This window comes from Mesoplodon densirostris, chromosome 1 (assembly GCF_025265405.1).
Source record: "Mesoplodon densirostris isolate mMesDen1 chromosome 1, mMesDen1 primary haplotype, whole genome shotgun sequence".
Classification (NCBI taxonomy): domain Eukaryota; kingdom Metazoa; phylum Chordata; class Mammalia; order Artiodactyla; family Ziphiidae; genus Mesoplodon; species Mesoplodon densirostris.
In genome coordinates, this window is record NC_082661.1 from 146541074 (window position 1) to 146558550 (window position 17477).

The 17477-nt window shown below is 43.9% G+C and overlaps 1 protein-coding gene, 1 long non-coding RNA gene and 1 other non-coding gene across 3 annotated transcripts; all 3 read left to right on the plus strand.

Annotated features, from left to right (window-relative positions):
- The first annotated feature begins 946 nt into the window (after nt 1-946).
- On the plus strand, nt 947-3788 carry LOC132497078 (uncharacterized). The gene is made up of 3 exons (XR_009533561.1): nt 947-1017; nt 2004-2115; nt 3153-3788. It is a non-coding gene; the product is annotated as an uncharacterized LOC132497078 (long non-coding RNA).
- Nucleotides 3789-3903: 115 nt separating this feature from the next.
- ERVMER34-1 (endogenous retrovirus group MER34 member 1, envelope) lies at nt 3904-14411 on the plus strand. Its single transcript, XM_060097102.1, has 3 exons — nt 3904-4165; nt 10121-10258; nt 13910-14411. The coding sequence occupies exons 1-3, from the start codon at nt 4116-4118 to the stop codon at nt 14409-14411; spliced, it is 690 nt and encodes a 229-aa protein (XP_059953085.1). The 5' UTR covers nt 3904-4115.
- Nucleotides 10508-10629, plus strand: LOC132501783 (small nucleolar RNA SNORA26). The gene has a single exon (XR_009534316.1). It is a non-coding gene; the product is annotated as a small nucleolar RNA SNORA26 (small nucleolar RNA).
- Nucleotides 14412-17477: the final 3066 nt, after the last annotated feature.

Here is a 17477-nt window from a genome sequence, read left to right on the forward strand (position 1 = left end):
AATGAGCCGTTTGTTTGTACTCTCTGGCTCCTGAATCTCATAATAGCGTGGCTATTCCTTCTTTCCCATTGCCAGTGGGCCAAGGCTCCTATGCAGGTGATCAGGACCGTAAAGGCAAGTCCCTGGAGATTCCTGACAGGCTGGCAATCGGCAAGGTCTGGTAGGTGATGGAAACTGTTCTGGGTGGCTGAGGGGAGGAAGAGTTGGTTTTCCTTAGGGACCATGTAAAACAGATGTTTGAGACGACAAGGAAAAGAATGAGGGGATCCCAAATTAGAGCGGTCTGACCAAAAAGTGGTATGTGGAACTGCTGGAAGTCCTCACAAATATAACAAGATTGGGTGTTCAGGGCGGCCATCAGCCTGACCTATCCACAGAAGAAAGCTCCTTCGAGTCTCAGAAGAGGAAAAAAGGGCCCCGAAATGAAAGTGGGAAAAAGACCTCCCAGAGTCCCACTGTTGATCTCGGTTCCAGTCAGTGACAGAAAAAATGATTAGGAGGTCTAGTAAGCTGAGCCGGAGAGAGGTGTGAAGCCTTCTCTATAGCCGTAATTTAAGGAAGCTGATCAGGGAGGTCGGTTTGACAGGTGTAAACACTTAACAGAGTCAGAAGGTGGCAATTCGTCCACCGTTGCTGCCGGCAGTGGTGAAGGACGCAAGCGAGAGGCCGGGAAGGAGAGTTGTGAGTAGGAAAATAAAACAGCATTAGGGCCATTTCACGTTAGCAGCGACAGAGTAGTCCCTTCTCAGGTGAATGAGGCAAGGAGCAGAGGCATGTAAGACAGGCTGGGCAACTGTCATGCAAATGAACGAAAGCCTGGGAAGGTGAAAGGCATCCGGCGAGCGCAATTCTACCTTTAGCGAATGCGAAATCAGGGAGCCGTAAAGCAGGCTGCGGGAAGCTGCAAAGCAGGCGCGGGGAAGCCGCAAAGTAGGCGTCGCAAACATACCTCTGATCAGAAAGCCGTGGGAGCTACTAGGCAGCGGCCCAAACGTACCGTTGTGGATTCGACTCACGGTAAGAGCAGTGTCACGGGGTGGACGTACGTTATAACAAAATAGCTTGAACCGAGGAGGTCAACGGAAGGCCCGGACCAGCAGTCTCGGTTCACGATAGTAAGCAAAGAATTGCAAACTACCCCGTTAAGCTTAAGCACAAAGCAAAGTTTATTTAAGCATAGGTACACTCTAGTGGGGTGGGGGGAGAGAGAAGGAGGGAGGAGGGGGAGGGGGAGGAGGGAGAGGGGGGGAGAGAGAGAGAGAGAGAGAGCGAGCGAGTAGGCTGTTTCTGAGAGCGGGCTGTTTCAGCGAAGTGAAGCAAGGCCAAAGAAAATTTTATCGACCCAAAGGTACACTCTCAGAGGGAGAGAGGGCGGGCTGTTTCTGCGAATGGAAAGCAGCATTCCTATACACGCTTAAGGGTGCTTTTAAGGAGCATTTTGCAGGGAGGCGGGGGTGAGTGACAGGGGATCATTATTTGATTGACAGTCCCGAGCTATGTAACAAGTTTACTGCTGCGCATGCTCTCACCCTTGAATCGCTAAGAAACGCCCACGGGGTGGGGGGGCGGCAAAACCACATGTAGATTTTTTTATAATTATGGTATAATGAGTTTGGGTTTACTATAGGTTATACGCCTGTCTGGTCTGGGCATGCGCAGCCGGGGGAACTCCCATTGTGTTACTGTGCCCCTCTATTACCAGGATAAGCTGCCCACCACACGACCATAGTTTTACCCGTCTGGGTGGTGCCAAGGGAGAGTCCCCAGATGGCTGGGTGTGTGACTTAATTTCGTCTTGGTTTTCTCACCACTGTAACCTCCTTGCTGCTAATGTCTAACTACCTAACAAAAGTACTACTTCCACCTAGGTATATCAGGTTATAAATTAAGCAGAGGATAATATTTGTAAGAGAGAGCCAGATATAACCAGAACTCATCGATGCTTGTGTTAATACAACATATGGAATAATTGTAGTTATGTGTGTGAATAAATTGGTCCTCAGGTTCTCTACCAGGTTTCATCCATATCCTTTGATGAATCCTCTCTGGCATCTTCAGCATCCACGGCAACAATGAAACACATAAGCCAGTATCATACCATGAAGAGCTGGCAAGGTAGGGCATTTGGGGCATTTAGTACACTTAAAATTCATACCATATCCTTTAAGATATCAGTTAAAATTTTGTGAAATGACTGTTTTGCTCAAGATCAACATATCTACCATTTTGAGCATGTACTTATATATTAGGCACCTTAACTATGTAATTGCTAATATGTTAGCAATGTTAATCCTAACAGCAATATTATCTCCATTTAATTTATGAGGAAGCTGAGAAGATGTAATTTGCTTGAAGGCACACAGCTAGCAAATAACAGAGCCAGGATTCAAAGCTGAGCCTGTCCGGCTCCAAAACTCAGTCAGACTCACATCCTTATACACTCCCACTCCAACTGTACTAAAGCAAGTGTCCCCCGCATCCCCCCACCAACCTTTTTTTTTTTTTTCTTTTCCATTTTGATACATTCATTTGCAGTCTGTTAAACTGGCTTTTTATGTAGACTTTGTTTGTTGATGGATGTTAATACTTCTGTTCTAGAACTAGGTTTCCCTCCAGGGGGCCCAGGAACATTTCAAAGCCACATTGAGCAGTAACAAATATTTTCCTTAACAAATTTCTCACCTAGTCATAAAGTGATTGTGGATGTTGCCAGTGTATATTTGTGTTTACATCCTGACTGTAAGCATTAGGGCAGGAAAACATCAAAGTTTTGTGGGTGACAAAGAATCACCTCTAATCTTCACTTCAAAGACAACCAAACAAACAAAAAAAGCCCTTCCCATCAACACCTTTGGGATTAATGTCAATTAAGCTTTCTCCTCAACTTGTCTATACAAGTATGCATGTTATAATGAATGAAGCTTGTTAAGAAACCATAAACCTCCTCTAAAATGGCAGTAAAATACCTACAGCACACACATAATTTTTCCTGATGTATTATAAGAATTTTAGTAAATGAACCCTTTTTATGCCTTAGCCCTGATTCTCTAACCCCAATTTTAAAAAAGTGCCAATAAGGCCCATCAAAAAGAGGGATGAGTGCTGTTTCTAAGCCCCCAAATCTAAACTGACATTTTCTGTAACGTCTGCAGAACTTTCCTTCCTCTGCTGGGCCCACATCTAACTATTCCTCTTCGTCTGAGCACAAACTCAGCTTCACAAAGCCTTTTGTTCTGGATCTGGGACTTATTCAAAATTCTCAAGTCTCAAGTCAGAATGGCCATCATCAAAAAATCTACAAACAATAAATGCTGGAGAGGGTGTGGAGAAAAGGGAATCCTCCTACACTATTGGTAGGAATGTAAATTGGTATAGCCACTATGGAGAACAGTATGAAGGCTCCTTAAAAAACTAAAAATACAGCTACCATATGATCCAGCAATACCACTCCTGGGTATATATCCAGAGAAAATCATGGTTCAAAAGGATACATGCACCCCAATGTTCACTGCAGCACTGTTTACAATAGCCAAGAAGACATGGAAGCAACCTAAATGTCCATTGACAGAGGAATGGATAAAGAAGATATGGTACATATATACAATGGAATACTACTCAGCCATTAAAAAGAATGAAATAATGCCATTTGCAGCAACATAGATGGACCTGGAGATTATCATACTAAATGAAGCAAGTCAGATAAAGACAAAGATCATATGATATTGCTTATATGTGGAATCTAAAAAAAAATTATACAAATGAACTTATTTACAAAATAGAAGCAGACTTAGAGAACCAACTTATGGTTACTTATGGTTACCGGGGTGGGGAGGGAATAGTGGGGGGGGATAGTTAGGGAGCATGGAACTGACATGTACACACTGCTATTTTTAAAATAGATAGCCAACAAGGACCTACTATAAAAAAATAGAAATTTAAAAATTAAAAAAAAAATTCTCAAGCCTACCTCCACCTCCATTTCTTCTGGGACATGGCAACCTGAGGAAGGAGGCCCTGCTCCTGGAACTCTTCTGGGGCTGGTTTTGTGTCTCATTTCTGTCTCCACAGTGCCCGGTGCTACCTCGACCACATCACTTACTGTCTGACCGTCATCCATGAACTCTTGGAGAACCAGGACTATGTTTGGATCATCTTTGTATCCCAGGCACGTAGCCCGGTGCTCAACACAGCTGGTGCTCAGTTAGTGCCTGTTGCCCAATTAAGTGCATGAATGGAAGTGAGCCTACCCTTCACCCATGAGGCTGAAAATGAGAGTCCCCAGGAGTCTGGGGAAGGAGAAGGAGAACCCCTAGCGGTATATGTCATCTGGAGCAAGGACAGGCAGTTGGAGGATGTGATGTAGAAAGGTCAGAGGGAGGCAGAGGAAGTACACTTAGTAAGTAGAAAGGGGCTCGTCAGGTACAGGCTGAGTTGAGGTAGATGATGAATGACAGCCGTTACTGGGCACAGGCTAGAGCTTCAGGCCCCAGAGGGCTGATATCATTTTCCTTGTAATCAGTGTCCATGATAGATGCTATCCTTTTTAACTCTTCCCATCCAGAAGTGTTTGGCTGGGATTCTATATTTCTGTATTATATATTTATGTGAGGTCTATGCTAATGCGGTCGTTCCCTCCTTTGTGTGATAAATACTTAAAAGCTTCCTCAGTTGTGTACACTCATGACCCTCGTGATGGGTCTGCCCAAAAAGGAGCTTGGTAAGACCCCCAGGCTGGATCAGATTACCTGTAAATAATCTATTATTGAATATGATTAAGGGCATTATGAAATACCTTAAAATGGTTTTTAAACATTTCAATTAAAATGCCCTGAATTTAATAATTCATTCAGTCAACAAATATGTGTTGAGCTTCAAGTGTGTGTTAGCTACTATGTTAGATCCAAGGAGATGGCCTCGTACAGCCCACAGTCTTAGTTAAAATTAAAGTAGGAAAAGTATATGTAAAAACGTTGCACTTTTCCCGTTCCCTATATACTTCTACAGCCACTGCCATGAAGAATAGGAAAGAATGTGAACACAAGCAAAAGACAGAATATCCATTATTTTACATTTCATCTGGATTCTGGCATCTATAGAATGGGTGATTTCTCCTCTGAGTTTCTGAAATAAGATAAGACTTGATATGGGAGAATTTTATGAATATGGATTCATTTTCTTCATTATGTGAAATTCATCCCAGAGTCCAGATAACAAACATTAATAATAGCATGGCCAGAAGCACAAAGCAAATATGTTACATGGACTCAGTTGCAGTAAACAGAATTCACACCAGCAACTGCAGCTCAGGTGGTCTCAGAGCCCCCGAGGTAGGGAGAGGCCGCCCCTTCCTGCTCTGCTCCTTCAAACTCATCCAGGAGAGAAGCCCTTCCTTCCCTGAGGAAGAGGAAGGAAGGGAGCAGAGACAGACAAGCATGTTATTCTACTAGAAATACCTCCACCTGGAACCTATAGGCATAGGGAATTAAGCGCTTCCCACTAACCAGCTATGTATTTTGAAATAGTTGATTTCGTTCCTTATGATTCTGACCTAGATTCTGTCTTTCAAAAGCAAGTATATCACAATGTGTATCTGACCTAATTGCTGAAATAAGGACTGCGTTCTCCTACAGTGATGTAGACCAGTAACCATTGCCTGAGATGGAAAAGATATTCTCTGACTAGTCAGAGCTCTGCAAAAGCACCACGTTTAAGAATTTTTCTTCTTCATGTACCATCAATCCCAGGCCTGCGGCATCAGTACTGGGATTGATGGAAAGATCTCAGAGTGATCAACAATCATTCTAAAGCACATTATCACAAACTTCTCAACTGGCTTGACATGTAAACACGTGGACCATATCCTGACACGCCAACTTACTTTTGGCATGTTTTTTTTCCAGCAAGCTAGCCTCATTCAACATGGCTTTAATAATGTATTTCAGTCTTACTAATCTTACTGAAAATAACAGTTTTGAAAAAACAAATAGACCTCAATTTATAAGGCAACCCTTTCACTTCCTTCCTACTGTTTTGATTATCACTTGAAAGATTTATCTTATTCTCCTTTTGTTTAAATTTGGATACTGGAATTTTAAAGAGCAGCTGATAAAGTACATATTCCAGACTTTAAAGTTTTAGCCTAATATTAACTCGTCAGAAAAAAAAATCCAGATTTTCACTTTTCATGAAAATATAGCAATAAAAAGGCATCTGCAGTTACAAAACAGGTCAAGGTCATTTGTGGCTCTCATTAATCCTGCCCCTCCTGTGAAAAAGGCTAAAAGCATTGCCTACGTTTTGCAGATGGAAAAAAAGTAGCAGGTTCCATCTTGCTCTGGGTATAATAGCAAAGCCTGTGGTAAGAGCCAGAAATAGAAGCTGGAGGGATTTGTGTTCCTTTTCTGATGTAGAACAGGACTCATCTGAAGCAGTCTCATTAAATTGTGCTACTGAAGAAGCAGGTCTAGCTCTTCACTCCATTTTCTTTAATAGAATTAAATAGTCCATTTTTTGCTGTACTTTCAATTGGATACCTTATGCTAATTACTTTAACTGGCCAAATATAATTTATATACTACTTTCATAGAGTACATTGGATGCTAAGCATAATGGATGTTGACTAAAAATATATATTCACAACCTAAAAGTTGAGAGTTATGTATTATTTGGTGGAAATTTTTAGGACTTCAAGCCCGGGAGGTAGCATCTCAAGTAACCCTGAGAGAACTGCTCCAAGGAGGCGAGGTAAGGGCCAGGACCTATAGGAGTTTTGCAACAAAGGGCAGGTATGTCAGGCAGAATGTCAAAAGATTATTGTAATTGAAAGAAAACCAGATATCTCAAGTTAAGGAATTTAGCGCTTTTCTATGCATAGGAAGATGCAAGAGTCTGGGCTCATTGAAATCATTCCTTTGATATGCACCTCAGCTCTCCAGGCCAGTATCCAGTGTTTCCACATCGGTGTTTTCTCAGGACTCACCATAGGGGGTGGCTGCAGTCTGATGGCTGCTAGATGGCAGGTATTCTTTTCCTTCCTGAGTTCCCTCGGGGCTCACCAGGTTACCTTCGGCTGCGGCTGCAATCGCTGATGACTGTGACATCCTTTGTTTACTGACATGGCAGGCAATATTCCATTTCTCATGGATAACATGTAATTATTTTAAAGAGCGCTTTTTTTTAAGAAAAAGCAATATTTAAAATCCAGTATAATCAAATACTGTAGGACAGGAAGTACCATTGTTCAGGTTCAGCTGGTCAACATGCAACTTCTAATATGGCTATCAACATAATTCTAGATTTTCTCAGAGTTCTAATTGAAATTTCACAATCACTTTTAGGGAAAAGCACCTTCAAAGTTACAGAAATGGAGAATTCCATGCTGCCATCCTCTGTCCACCATTTGGCCATTGCAGCTATGATTTCAGTTTCCTTCCCTAAGGTTATGTTTGTGTACACGTGTTGGGGAGGAACCTGACCCACTGTTTGGATGTGCTCACAATTCCTAATATGTTTACCAGCCACCTAAACTATTAGAGTGGCAGGAGAACAGCTCTCAAAAAATATTAGCAATATGTGGGTCCTCTGGTACAAAATGAGAAATTGTGTACCCAGTAGGTGGCTGAAAGGAGTAAATAAGCTAATCTGTGTAGAGCAGTTTAAGGAGTTCAGAACATGTAGTAAGTGGGCGATAAAGGTTAGCTCTTATGGTCTTCAACATGCTGGCCTGAACACATGCCAGCCTTGCAAACATCAACTTTCCTGACCTGCATGTATACAACACATTATTAATGAGCATTATATATGGGCAGTTTTATGGTCTACAAGTTCTGGCAGCCACCAGCATCTCCAGATAACCCCGCCCTCCACACCCCAGTCCCCTACCCCCAAGCCCAGTTTGTATCATGCCTATCCTGCATCTCTCTCCATCCCCATCCCTTGGCTTTTTGTGCAGAAGTCACAGCAGCCTTCGTACATTCCCATGAATGCACTGAGCTCCTTCCTGGAGCCCACACTCTGCACATGCTCTTCCCTCTATGTGGAACTAAACCCCAGGCTCCTCTGCTTTGCCTTATAAACTCATCTTCAATTTTCTGCTTAATCACCCCTTCCTCAACCTCACAGCTGAGTCTCTGACCTCCATCTTAGCTCTTAAGTGGTAATTTCACGTTTTAAAAATGTGATTCTTTATTAATATGTTTTACCCACTAGACTAAAAGTTCCACATGGGCAAGGTCCATGATTTGTTGTTTTTTTTTTTTCTTTTTCTTACTATCTATGTACCTCTAGGTCTACCACAGGGCTTGGCATATGGTAGTTCTCAATACATATGAGTTCTATAAATGAATAAACACAGCCCAACAGGAGGCAATTCCTTCCAAGGACTGAGCATTTCTCTCTTTCCACTTTATTTCACAATCACTGTTCCCCTCACCCCTGGCTTTACTCAGCTGTACTGTGAAAACAAACATGTTTTGGAAGGTAAAAATAGCTTGGGGAAAATAAAATGTAATTTAATTTAAAAGGGAGAGGGAGGAAAAGAGACATCAATGAAATAAACAGAGTTATAAATGGGGCAGTGAATCAGCATAAGCAAAGGGCAGTGTGAATAGTGGTTACACCCATTTTTTTGAGCCAGACTGAAGAGCAAAAGAGAGAGAAATTTGAAGAGGCAGGAGATAAAAAATAAATAGCCTGGGAGGGCTGAGGAAGCTAATAGGACTGGAGCCCAGACCAGAGCAGTGGGATTGGTGCTGCTCTGGGGGAAGGGTTCCCCCCAGCTGGCAGAACACTGGGAAGGATAAAGCAGGCTGCAGGCCTATTCAGGGCTGGGAGAGGAGACCTGGGAATCTGAAGGGTTTGAAGACCACTATCCCATCCCCATGACAGTTAGCCTCCTTCCCGAGCATCCTCTCACTAGTGACTGCCACCAGGACTGTGGACCATGTGTCCCGTAGCCCAGGGCCATTGTCCTTGTCCATCTTGGTCCCCTGTGCAATATGGATCCAAATAGGACCCTACTCGGGATCTCTGGTAAACAGCCTTCCATCATATTTAGTCATTTCTACAGTGAAATATATTTTCCAAAGCAGCACAGTAACACTAGTCATGGTAAGTTTTGCTTCTTTGTTTCTTAGTGTCATAAGGGGCATTTGTTCACAGCAAAGACTACTGTCTCTATCTTTAGTTTCCCAAGTTGTAATAAAATACTTAGGTTTTTCTCCTTATCACTTATTACCCTACATTTTATTTTTACATCTTGATTCTGTTTTTGTTCTCCACTAGAATGTCAAAGGCCTTTGTTTCGCCTTTTTAAGGACTAGAAGGGTGCATGGCACTCAAATTAAACTGTGGCATAGGAACGAGCAGCTCAGCATTCTAGGGGGTTGTGTGACCGGGAGCCCTGGACCAGGCGCTAACCTGAAGAGAGGATACAGGAGAAGGCCTCGCTAGGAGAGATCTTGTGGAAGGAACGTTGGCCTGGGAGAACCAGATGCATGAGGGCTAAGGCCTGGGGAAGCGCCAGATAAATCCGGTTTCCGCGTGCGGACTGCCTGAGGCTCCAAAAAGCACGCTCGGCGCACAGTCAGCTAGCTCTCCCGCCGCCGCCGAAGTCGAAAGGCCGGGGCCCCCGCCTCTCTCGGCCCGAAACTTCCCTGGGATTGGTTGCCTACCCCACTGCCCTCCTCCCGTCCCGCCCCCTTCCCAACCGTCGCGGGGGTTGGCTGCCCGCCCCGCAGCCCTCCTCCAGGTCCCGCCCCACCTGCTGGGCCTCCGCGGGTTGTGGGTCTCTTTGTGCCACGGAGTTGGGCGGTGAGTGTTACCCTAGTCTGCGGTCTCGGCATCTTGCGGCGGGGAGGGTTCCCGGCCGGTCTGCGGGCCCGGGTGGGGCTGGGCTCGCCTCGCGTCCCCTCGAGCTTTGCCCATCCGGAGCTCCGCTGCTCCCGGCGGCCGGAACGCAGGAGTAGAGCAGCCCTCGGCGGTCCGGGGAGGGGTGGGAGGGGGAGGGACGGCAGTGCCCGTCCCGGGGCCGCGCGAGGCACAGACACTGCGCCCAGCCTCCCGGAGGCTTCCCGGCCTGCTGGCCCGCGCGTGGTAACAAGTTTGCGCTTTGCTTCCCCAGGGCGCAGCCGCGGCTACTTTGCAGCGGGTTCGGGCCAGGCCCAGCCTGCGGCGGCAACAGCGGGTCTCGGACCGACCGTGAGCCTGGGGAGTTTGTCTCCAACGACTGCGGGTGCAGCGGCCTGAGTTCTAAGCGCAGGTATGTTCCTGTCTTTGAGTGAAGTGAAATGACCCGGGCTCGAGCACGTGGTCAGTTACAACTGGAGGATTCCCAAGCACGTGTTTCCGGCTCTCCTTTAACAAAGGAAACAGACGTTCACAAGCAGAACAGCTGCTTCTAGTGGGTTTTCAGACTCGGTTAAAGAAACTGCTGAGGTCCACGGACACTGACGAGAGGAACGCAGGAAATCGTAGAGAACCCTGTGAAAAACCCAAATCGCCCTTTCCTGTGCCCTTTTAAGGTTGACGCAGTGCCTTAAGAGTCTAACACATAAGGGTAAAGAAAGTCTCCATAAAACCCAGAGAAGAGATTGTAGAACTCCTCTTTGGATCCTGTCTGGAGTCACAGCTGAACCAGAAGAAAAGTTCCTTTCATTGTGAGCACCTTTGTGATATTTTTACACAGCTCAGAGCAGAAGTGATGGATTCAAACTTAACCTTAGCATTGATAGTACAAGTGTTGGTATTTGTCATTGAAGGCCGGGACAACGCACTAGAATGATATAAAGACTATAAATTGAGAAGAGCATCTAAATGCACCAGTTGACAAAGGTCATAAAACTTCCAGAGTCACACTTCACTGGGTAGAAACAATAGTTACCTCCTCCTGTCATGAAATATCTCAGGGTATGCAAAAACTCACCCCAAATGCTTTGACTCAGTTTTGTCCATCCCTCTCCCAAAGATGAACAATTATGCAAATCTTTATGGGCAGTTGGCTCTTGCCACTAATGGATTACCAACTTTGCTGTCCCCGCCAAACCTTTATATGCCTTCTTCCCAGATATACCACAGAATCCTTTACTGAAGCATTGAAATTCACATTGTCCATCTCCTAGCCCTCAGATTATTCAGTTTTGACAAACCTTTCCACCTATATTGCCATGAAAAGAGTGGGATAGATGCAGGTATTCCAGAACAACCTTTTCCCTTTCACATACACCCCACAGAATATTTCTCATGTCAGTTGGACCCTATGGCATCAGACATCTCCTGTGCCTAAGTACATTAACTTGGCTGCCACCTTGATTCAGAAGCCAGTAGCCTTACACAGGTTTCCCCTTTTCACCTTTTTGTTCCCATGCTGTATCAGTTCTTACAAGTCCATAAAACATAACACGTCTCTTCTCAATGAAAGACCACCTATGAACAGGCCTGTTAAATACCCCTCCATCATCTTGTACCTCTAATACTCTTAAACCCCTCATGATAAAGAGCCATTCCACATGGCTACCTTACAACCATCGAGATGATTTCTAAACCACAAGAAGACCTCTTGGACACGTCCTTTAGCAAACCAGACATGCTCTTCTATGTTATGGCTCTTGTAAACAAAATTTTCAGGGAAGCTGACTATGCCACAGCAAACACTTGCTGCATGCTGCCCACTAGAAAATCAGCCCAAGCTACAAAACTCATAGCTCTTCCTAGGGCTGATACATTGGCAAAAGGGAAAGCTACAAACATTTACACCGACTAGATAAGCCTTTAGAGTCTGTCAGGCTGTTAGCACACTTTGGCAGTTCCACAGATTCTTGACCTCTGCAGGTACTGGTACTTCCTACAAATTATTTCCCAGTGTACCACCTATAAATCTTACCAAGTTTCTGGAGGTAACCAATGTAGCTCAGGGAGTCCTCCAAGACCCACACTGTCCTTTATGGCACTCCAGTTGGACTTTATAGACTTACCTCCAGCCCTAGGCTCTTTTCACTGTTCAGTTATTGTCTGCATGTTTAGTGGATGGTCTGTGCTAGCCAACTAGACATACTGATGCCACAACAGTTGTAACAAACTAATAACTTAGATTATTCCTTGTTTTGGCATTTCTTTATGAACTGAATCTGACGAAGGAACTTTTTTTTTTAATTTTTAAATTTTTCATACAGTTTTTAAAGATTACAGTCCATTTACAGTTGTTGCAAAATATTGGCTGTATTCCCCGTGTTGTGTAGTACATCCTTGTAGCCTGCAAACCCAATAGTTTGTACCCTTCAGTCCTCCACCCCTATATTGCCTCCCCCCGCCTCCACTGGTAACCATTAGTTTGTCCAAGGAACTCACTTTACAGCAGAAACAAATCACTTGCTCACAAAGACTCAGAGAGGATATTCGTTAACATTTCATACTCCCTACCATCCCTTATCCTCAGGGGAAGGAAGACCTTAAAATGTAGACAAAAAAGAATGCCAGGGGAAAATAAATTTATCTAGAAACTAGACTTACATGGCTAGAAGCATTATCCCTGGCCCTTATACAGATCCAGGATACTCCAAAGGGACCCCTCTTGAAATAGTTTTTAGTCACCCCAGTGCCAGCTGGCATCTCTAAACCTTCCATTCCTGGATTGGGTGAGCAACATGGGGACTTGAGTGAACAATTCATTACTCTGACTAGTTATATACAAGAACTTCTATACTTGGTGCATCTCATCAACAGGTGAAAAAAAGCATGGTCCTCACTGACAGGCCTTGCCATCCCTTTTTTCCAGGAGATGAGTATACATCAACATTTTTAGAAGAAAACGTACATTGTCACCTTGCTGGGAGAGGCCTTAGGAGGTACTGCTAACCATCTACCCTGTCATCAGAATAAAAGTCCTCCTGGATTCACATGAGATACCAAGCTAGATCCATATCATCACCCCCCAGGACAATTAGAAGGCCATCCCTATGTGTGACCTCAAATTGAGGATTTCAAGAGCTTACTCAGGCTTCAGAAGCAGACGACACCACCAAGTAGCCAGCTTTACCCAAGATCTCTGATCAAGAATTTTGTCTCCATTTATCTTCCCTTGCAACCTCTGCCTGACCTGCAAAATTCTCTGACATAGAAATTTAAACAAAACCCTTCCTCTTTCAGTTACAGAAGGACTGACTGGAGGTTGCTTGTCTAAACCTATCCTCCCTCTGTTCCCCCACTACGGGCTCCCTTTCAGACTATGTCTTGCTTCAGCGAATTCTTACTGCTTTTTCAACAGTTTTAGCATGACCACAACACCCATTCACACCAATCTTTCAGACCCTGGCCACCTTAACTAATCAGTCTAATTGCTGATTATGTCAGCGTCTAAATAACGCACCAGAACCTGAACTAGGTTTTGTCCCTGCCAATGCAAGCACCTGGTGGACCCATTCTGGACAGTGGAAGTAAGGAAGGCACTCTGCTTCCTCCTACGGCAGAGTGACTTGGCATTGGGGAACCCCCATGGAGGCTTGAGGTCTGTCCTTCACTCAGGTGAGGGTATTGGAGGGAAAATTTTCTCTGCATTGAAAATAAAAACGGCACTGGACCCTTCCTAGGTAACATACCAAAACAATACTGTAATCAAACACTGTGGTTTGACTCCACAGATGACACCTTCAAATCCTCCAAAGATGTTATAAATGAGTTCCAGACTGATTATTATAATGATACAAATGTTTGCTTAGTCACCGGACAGTATTCCTGGTCTGCAGGCCACACAAATAGGACCTGGAACAGCTCAGCTGTTCCCCTGGTTGGTCTGCCTGATACCCCAGGCCACAGATGGGTCGACCAAAATTCTGGAATGACCTTTCTCGGTAGCTGCCAAAACCAGACTGAAGGTCTCCTCTTACCAGATATTTCGTAGCCTGTTTTGCTCTTACAGCCTGACAGAGGCACATGGGAAATGGAGATATACAGATGCCTACATAACTAACGACAAAGGCCACCATGGACACCGAACTCCAACCTGGTGGGTCACAGGTTCCACTCTGACCTTGTTTGTGAACACCTCTGGTCTGTTTATTTTATGTGGCAATAAGATATATAAAGGGTTCCCACCTAAATGGTCAGGGCGATGTGGACTTGGCTACCTGGCACCTTCCCTCACTAGTTATCCCACTTTAAATGCTAGCTGGATTACAAACCTGGGCTCCTTCAGGCATAAAGTAGCACCAAGTAGACGCATCCAACCAGACATTGTAGGCAAGCCACTCATGTATCGCAATACTGACTCAGTAAGGACCCTTTTTCCAAGCTTGAAAACTTCTGATTTAGAAGAAGCAATTCTGAACATTTCCAAAGTCATGGAACAAGGATTCACTGGCACCCCGCAGACCTTGAAAGCACATCCGTCAGGGGTTAGCAGTTTCGCCTCTGTGCTCTGAAATCGCCATCTCCTGGCTACACGGGCTGCCCAACAGGGAACACAGTGTGCCATCATTGGCAGACAGTGCTGCTTGTATGTAAATAAATCAAAAGTACAGGATAGTTTGAACCGTATAAAAGAACGGGTTGACATCCTACATAAAATGAGTGAAGCACCGTTGATTAATTGGACTGACCTCGAGAATAAGAGACTGGTTCAGTGAAAAATGGGGCTCTGTGTTGGGATTTGCTCTTTTATGCGTATTCATCCTCGTTATCTATGTTTTTGTTCGCAGATCTCTTAACCTCCCAACTTCTAATCCATGTCTCCCCATAGCAATCTCCCCAGCTCCTTGCCTATGAAACTTCATGATAGGTTATAACAGGGAAATGAAGGGACTCACCTCACCAAAATGGCATAATGACTATTGAAACTGAGACCATCTGAACAAACAGCAGCTGCTGGGAAAAAGAAAAAAGAAAAACACCAAAAATACAGAAAATTTTCTCTGAACTTCCCTTTGATAAGTAAAGCAGGTCTTTCTAAGTATTCAGCTGCTGTAAGCCCTCTCTGGCATCAGGACCTGCCAAGGAACTGTGTAAATACATCCTGGGAGAACCTTCCATACTTTCCCACTGAGGCCTTAATACCTTTCCCCACTCCACCCCCATCCTATTAAGCTGGTATATAAATCCTTACTCCTTACAGCATGCTCTTGCCTACATGTATAATAATCTTGGCTTCTATTCATCTGTCTGTTAATTCACAGGCCCCCAGTACTTCAACCTAAGTTGGTAAAGAAAAGGTTTTCATCCCAGTAACACTTTTTAGACTTTTCTGGATCCACCAGAGAATGTGTTCAAATACATAAGGGAATTTGGAAACCTTGATTTTGTTGGAAGGTGAAAGAATCCAGTGTACATGTACACAGGCTCTGTGGAAATCCTTTTAAATTTGTCACAAACTGTGTTTAATAACTGACTGAAAACTTTCTCTCTATTTCCCTTAGGGAGAAAGCTGTAGACCATTTAATCTGGGATGATCTGCTGTACTCTCCTGATTACCCGTGAGCATTTAATCTACGGTCTAAAGGGTGTTTGTCTGGTATGAGTTGTAGCTGTCTTACGATTATGGGCAGCAGCAGCGAGGGGGGCTGTAGGGACCAAGTGGAGGTAGCATTTATCGTATTGCACGTGTCACTCCATTGCTCCTGTCCTTACATTATTCCGTTTAATTCTCACACAGTGTTCTTCCCGTTTTACAGATGAATAAATTGGAAGGGTAGATAACTTGCTAAAGATTATACCATTACTGGGACTTCCTGGTGGTCCAGTGGTTAATACTCCACACTCCTAATGCAGGGGGCATGGGTTCAATCCCTGGTTGGGGAACTGAGATCCCACGTGCCATGCAGCGCAGCCAAAAAAAAAAAAAAAAAGACTATACCATTACTGAAAATAAGAGCAAGATGCAGAACTGGTATCTAGTGTGCAACCTTTCATAGAGCAGAGGAAAGAAGAAAAAATACACAGTCATTCCTCGGAGATATTGCGGGTTTGGTTTCAGACCACTGCAATAAAGGGAGTCGCACAAATATTTTGGTTTCCCTGTGCAAATAAAAGTTACGTTTAGGGCTTCCCTGGTGGCGCAGTGGTTGAGAGTCCGCCTGCCGATGCAGGGGACGCAGGTTCGTGCCCCGGTCCAGGAAGATCCCACGTGCCGCGGAGCGGCTGGGCCCGTGAGCCATGGCTGCTGAGCCTGTGCGTCCAGAGCCTGTGCTCCTCAACGGGAGAGGCCACAACGGTAAGAGGCCCGCATAACGCAAAAAAAAAAAAAAAAAAAAGTTATGTTTACACGATACTGTAGTTTATTGTAGCAACATGTCTAAAAAACAAAGCACATCCCTTTATTAAAAATAGTTTCTTGCTAGAAAATGCTAACCATCACCTGAGCCTTCATCAAGTCAATCTTTTTTGCAATAGTGACTTCACAGATCACCATAAGAAATATAATAATAATAATGAAAAAGTTTAAAATATTGCAAGAGTTGCCAAAATGTGACACAGATGCAAAGTGAGCAAATGCTGTTGGAAAAATAGAACCAACAGACTTGCTCCACACAGGGTTGCCACAAACCGACAATTTGTAAAATATGCAGTATCTGCAAAGTGCAATAAAGTGAAGCAATAAAACGAGGTATGCCTGTATGTATACATACATATACTTACTCAGCTTTGCAAAAAGACAACTGAAAGTTGAATATAAACAAACTAATGAACATTATAGCAAATTGACAACTTCACATAGAGAAAATTATTTGAAAGTTATTTCAAGCTATGCCAAAAAATGAACAGTATTCTGGGTACATCCTTAGAGGTGGGTTTATTGTTCATAGTGATATTGATATCAAAAGAAGATAAAATATGAAAACTGTTCCAGTGGGACAGGGCATAGTAAGAGGGGGGCTCCTGAGCAGCAGTCCTCCATCTGTTCCTTTCCTGTGTGTGTAAGCAAACAGTAGTTAAATTCTTGCACTGAAACTAGAGAAAGCATTAAAAGATGAGCGTTCAGCTTTCGGTATTGGGTATTTTGTGGTACCTGGATAGATGAGGGTCATGGGATGCTGAATTAGAGTGGCAGGAGTGTTCTAAGCAATTGGGGGAAGTGATCAGAAAAGAAATCTAGATTCTTGACACAATCTCAATTTTCTTCTGTAAAATGGAGAAAAACAGTAAAGGGTAGGTAGGCCACCACTGCTTTCTCTGTGGCCTTTGTGACAAAAACTGATACAAAGCTTATTGTTAATGAATTTCCTTTCAGGTGAAGATTGATAGCTACTGACCCTTGGAATTCAGTGCTCAAGGGTCACTTTTAAAGAGGTTTGAGACACACTAGATTATAAACTTATTTGTATACCTATTGTCTGTTCCCTGGTAGAATGTAAGCTTCACAAGGACAGGCATATTTGTTGAATCACAATGAAGAGGGTTGTGGTGAGGATTAAGTAATGCATGTAAAGCTGACCTTGGGCATTGCTTAACTAAATGTAAGATAGAGTTCACTTACAGCCAATATGAGTAGCAGG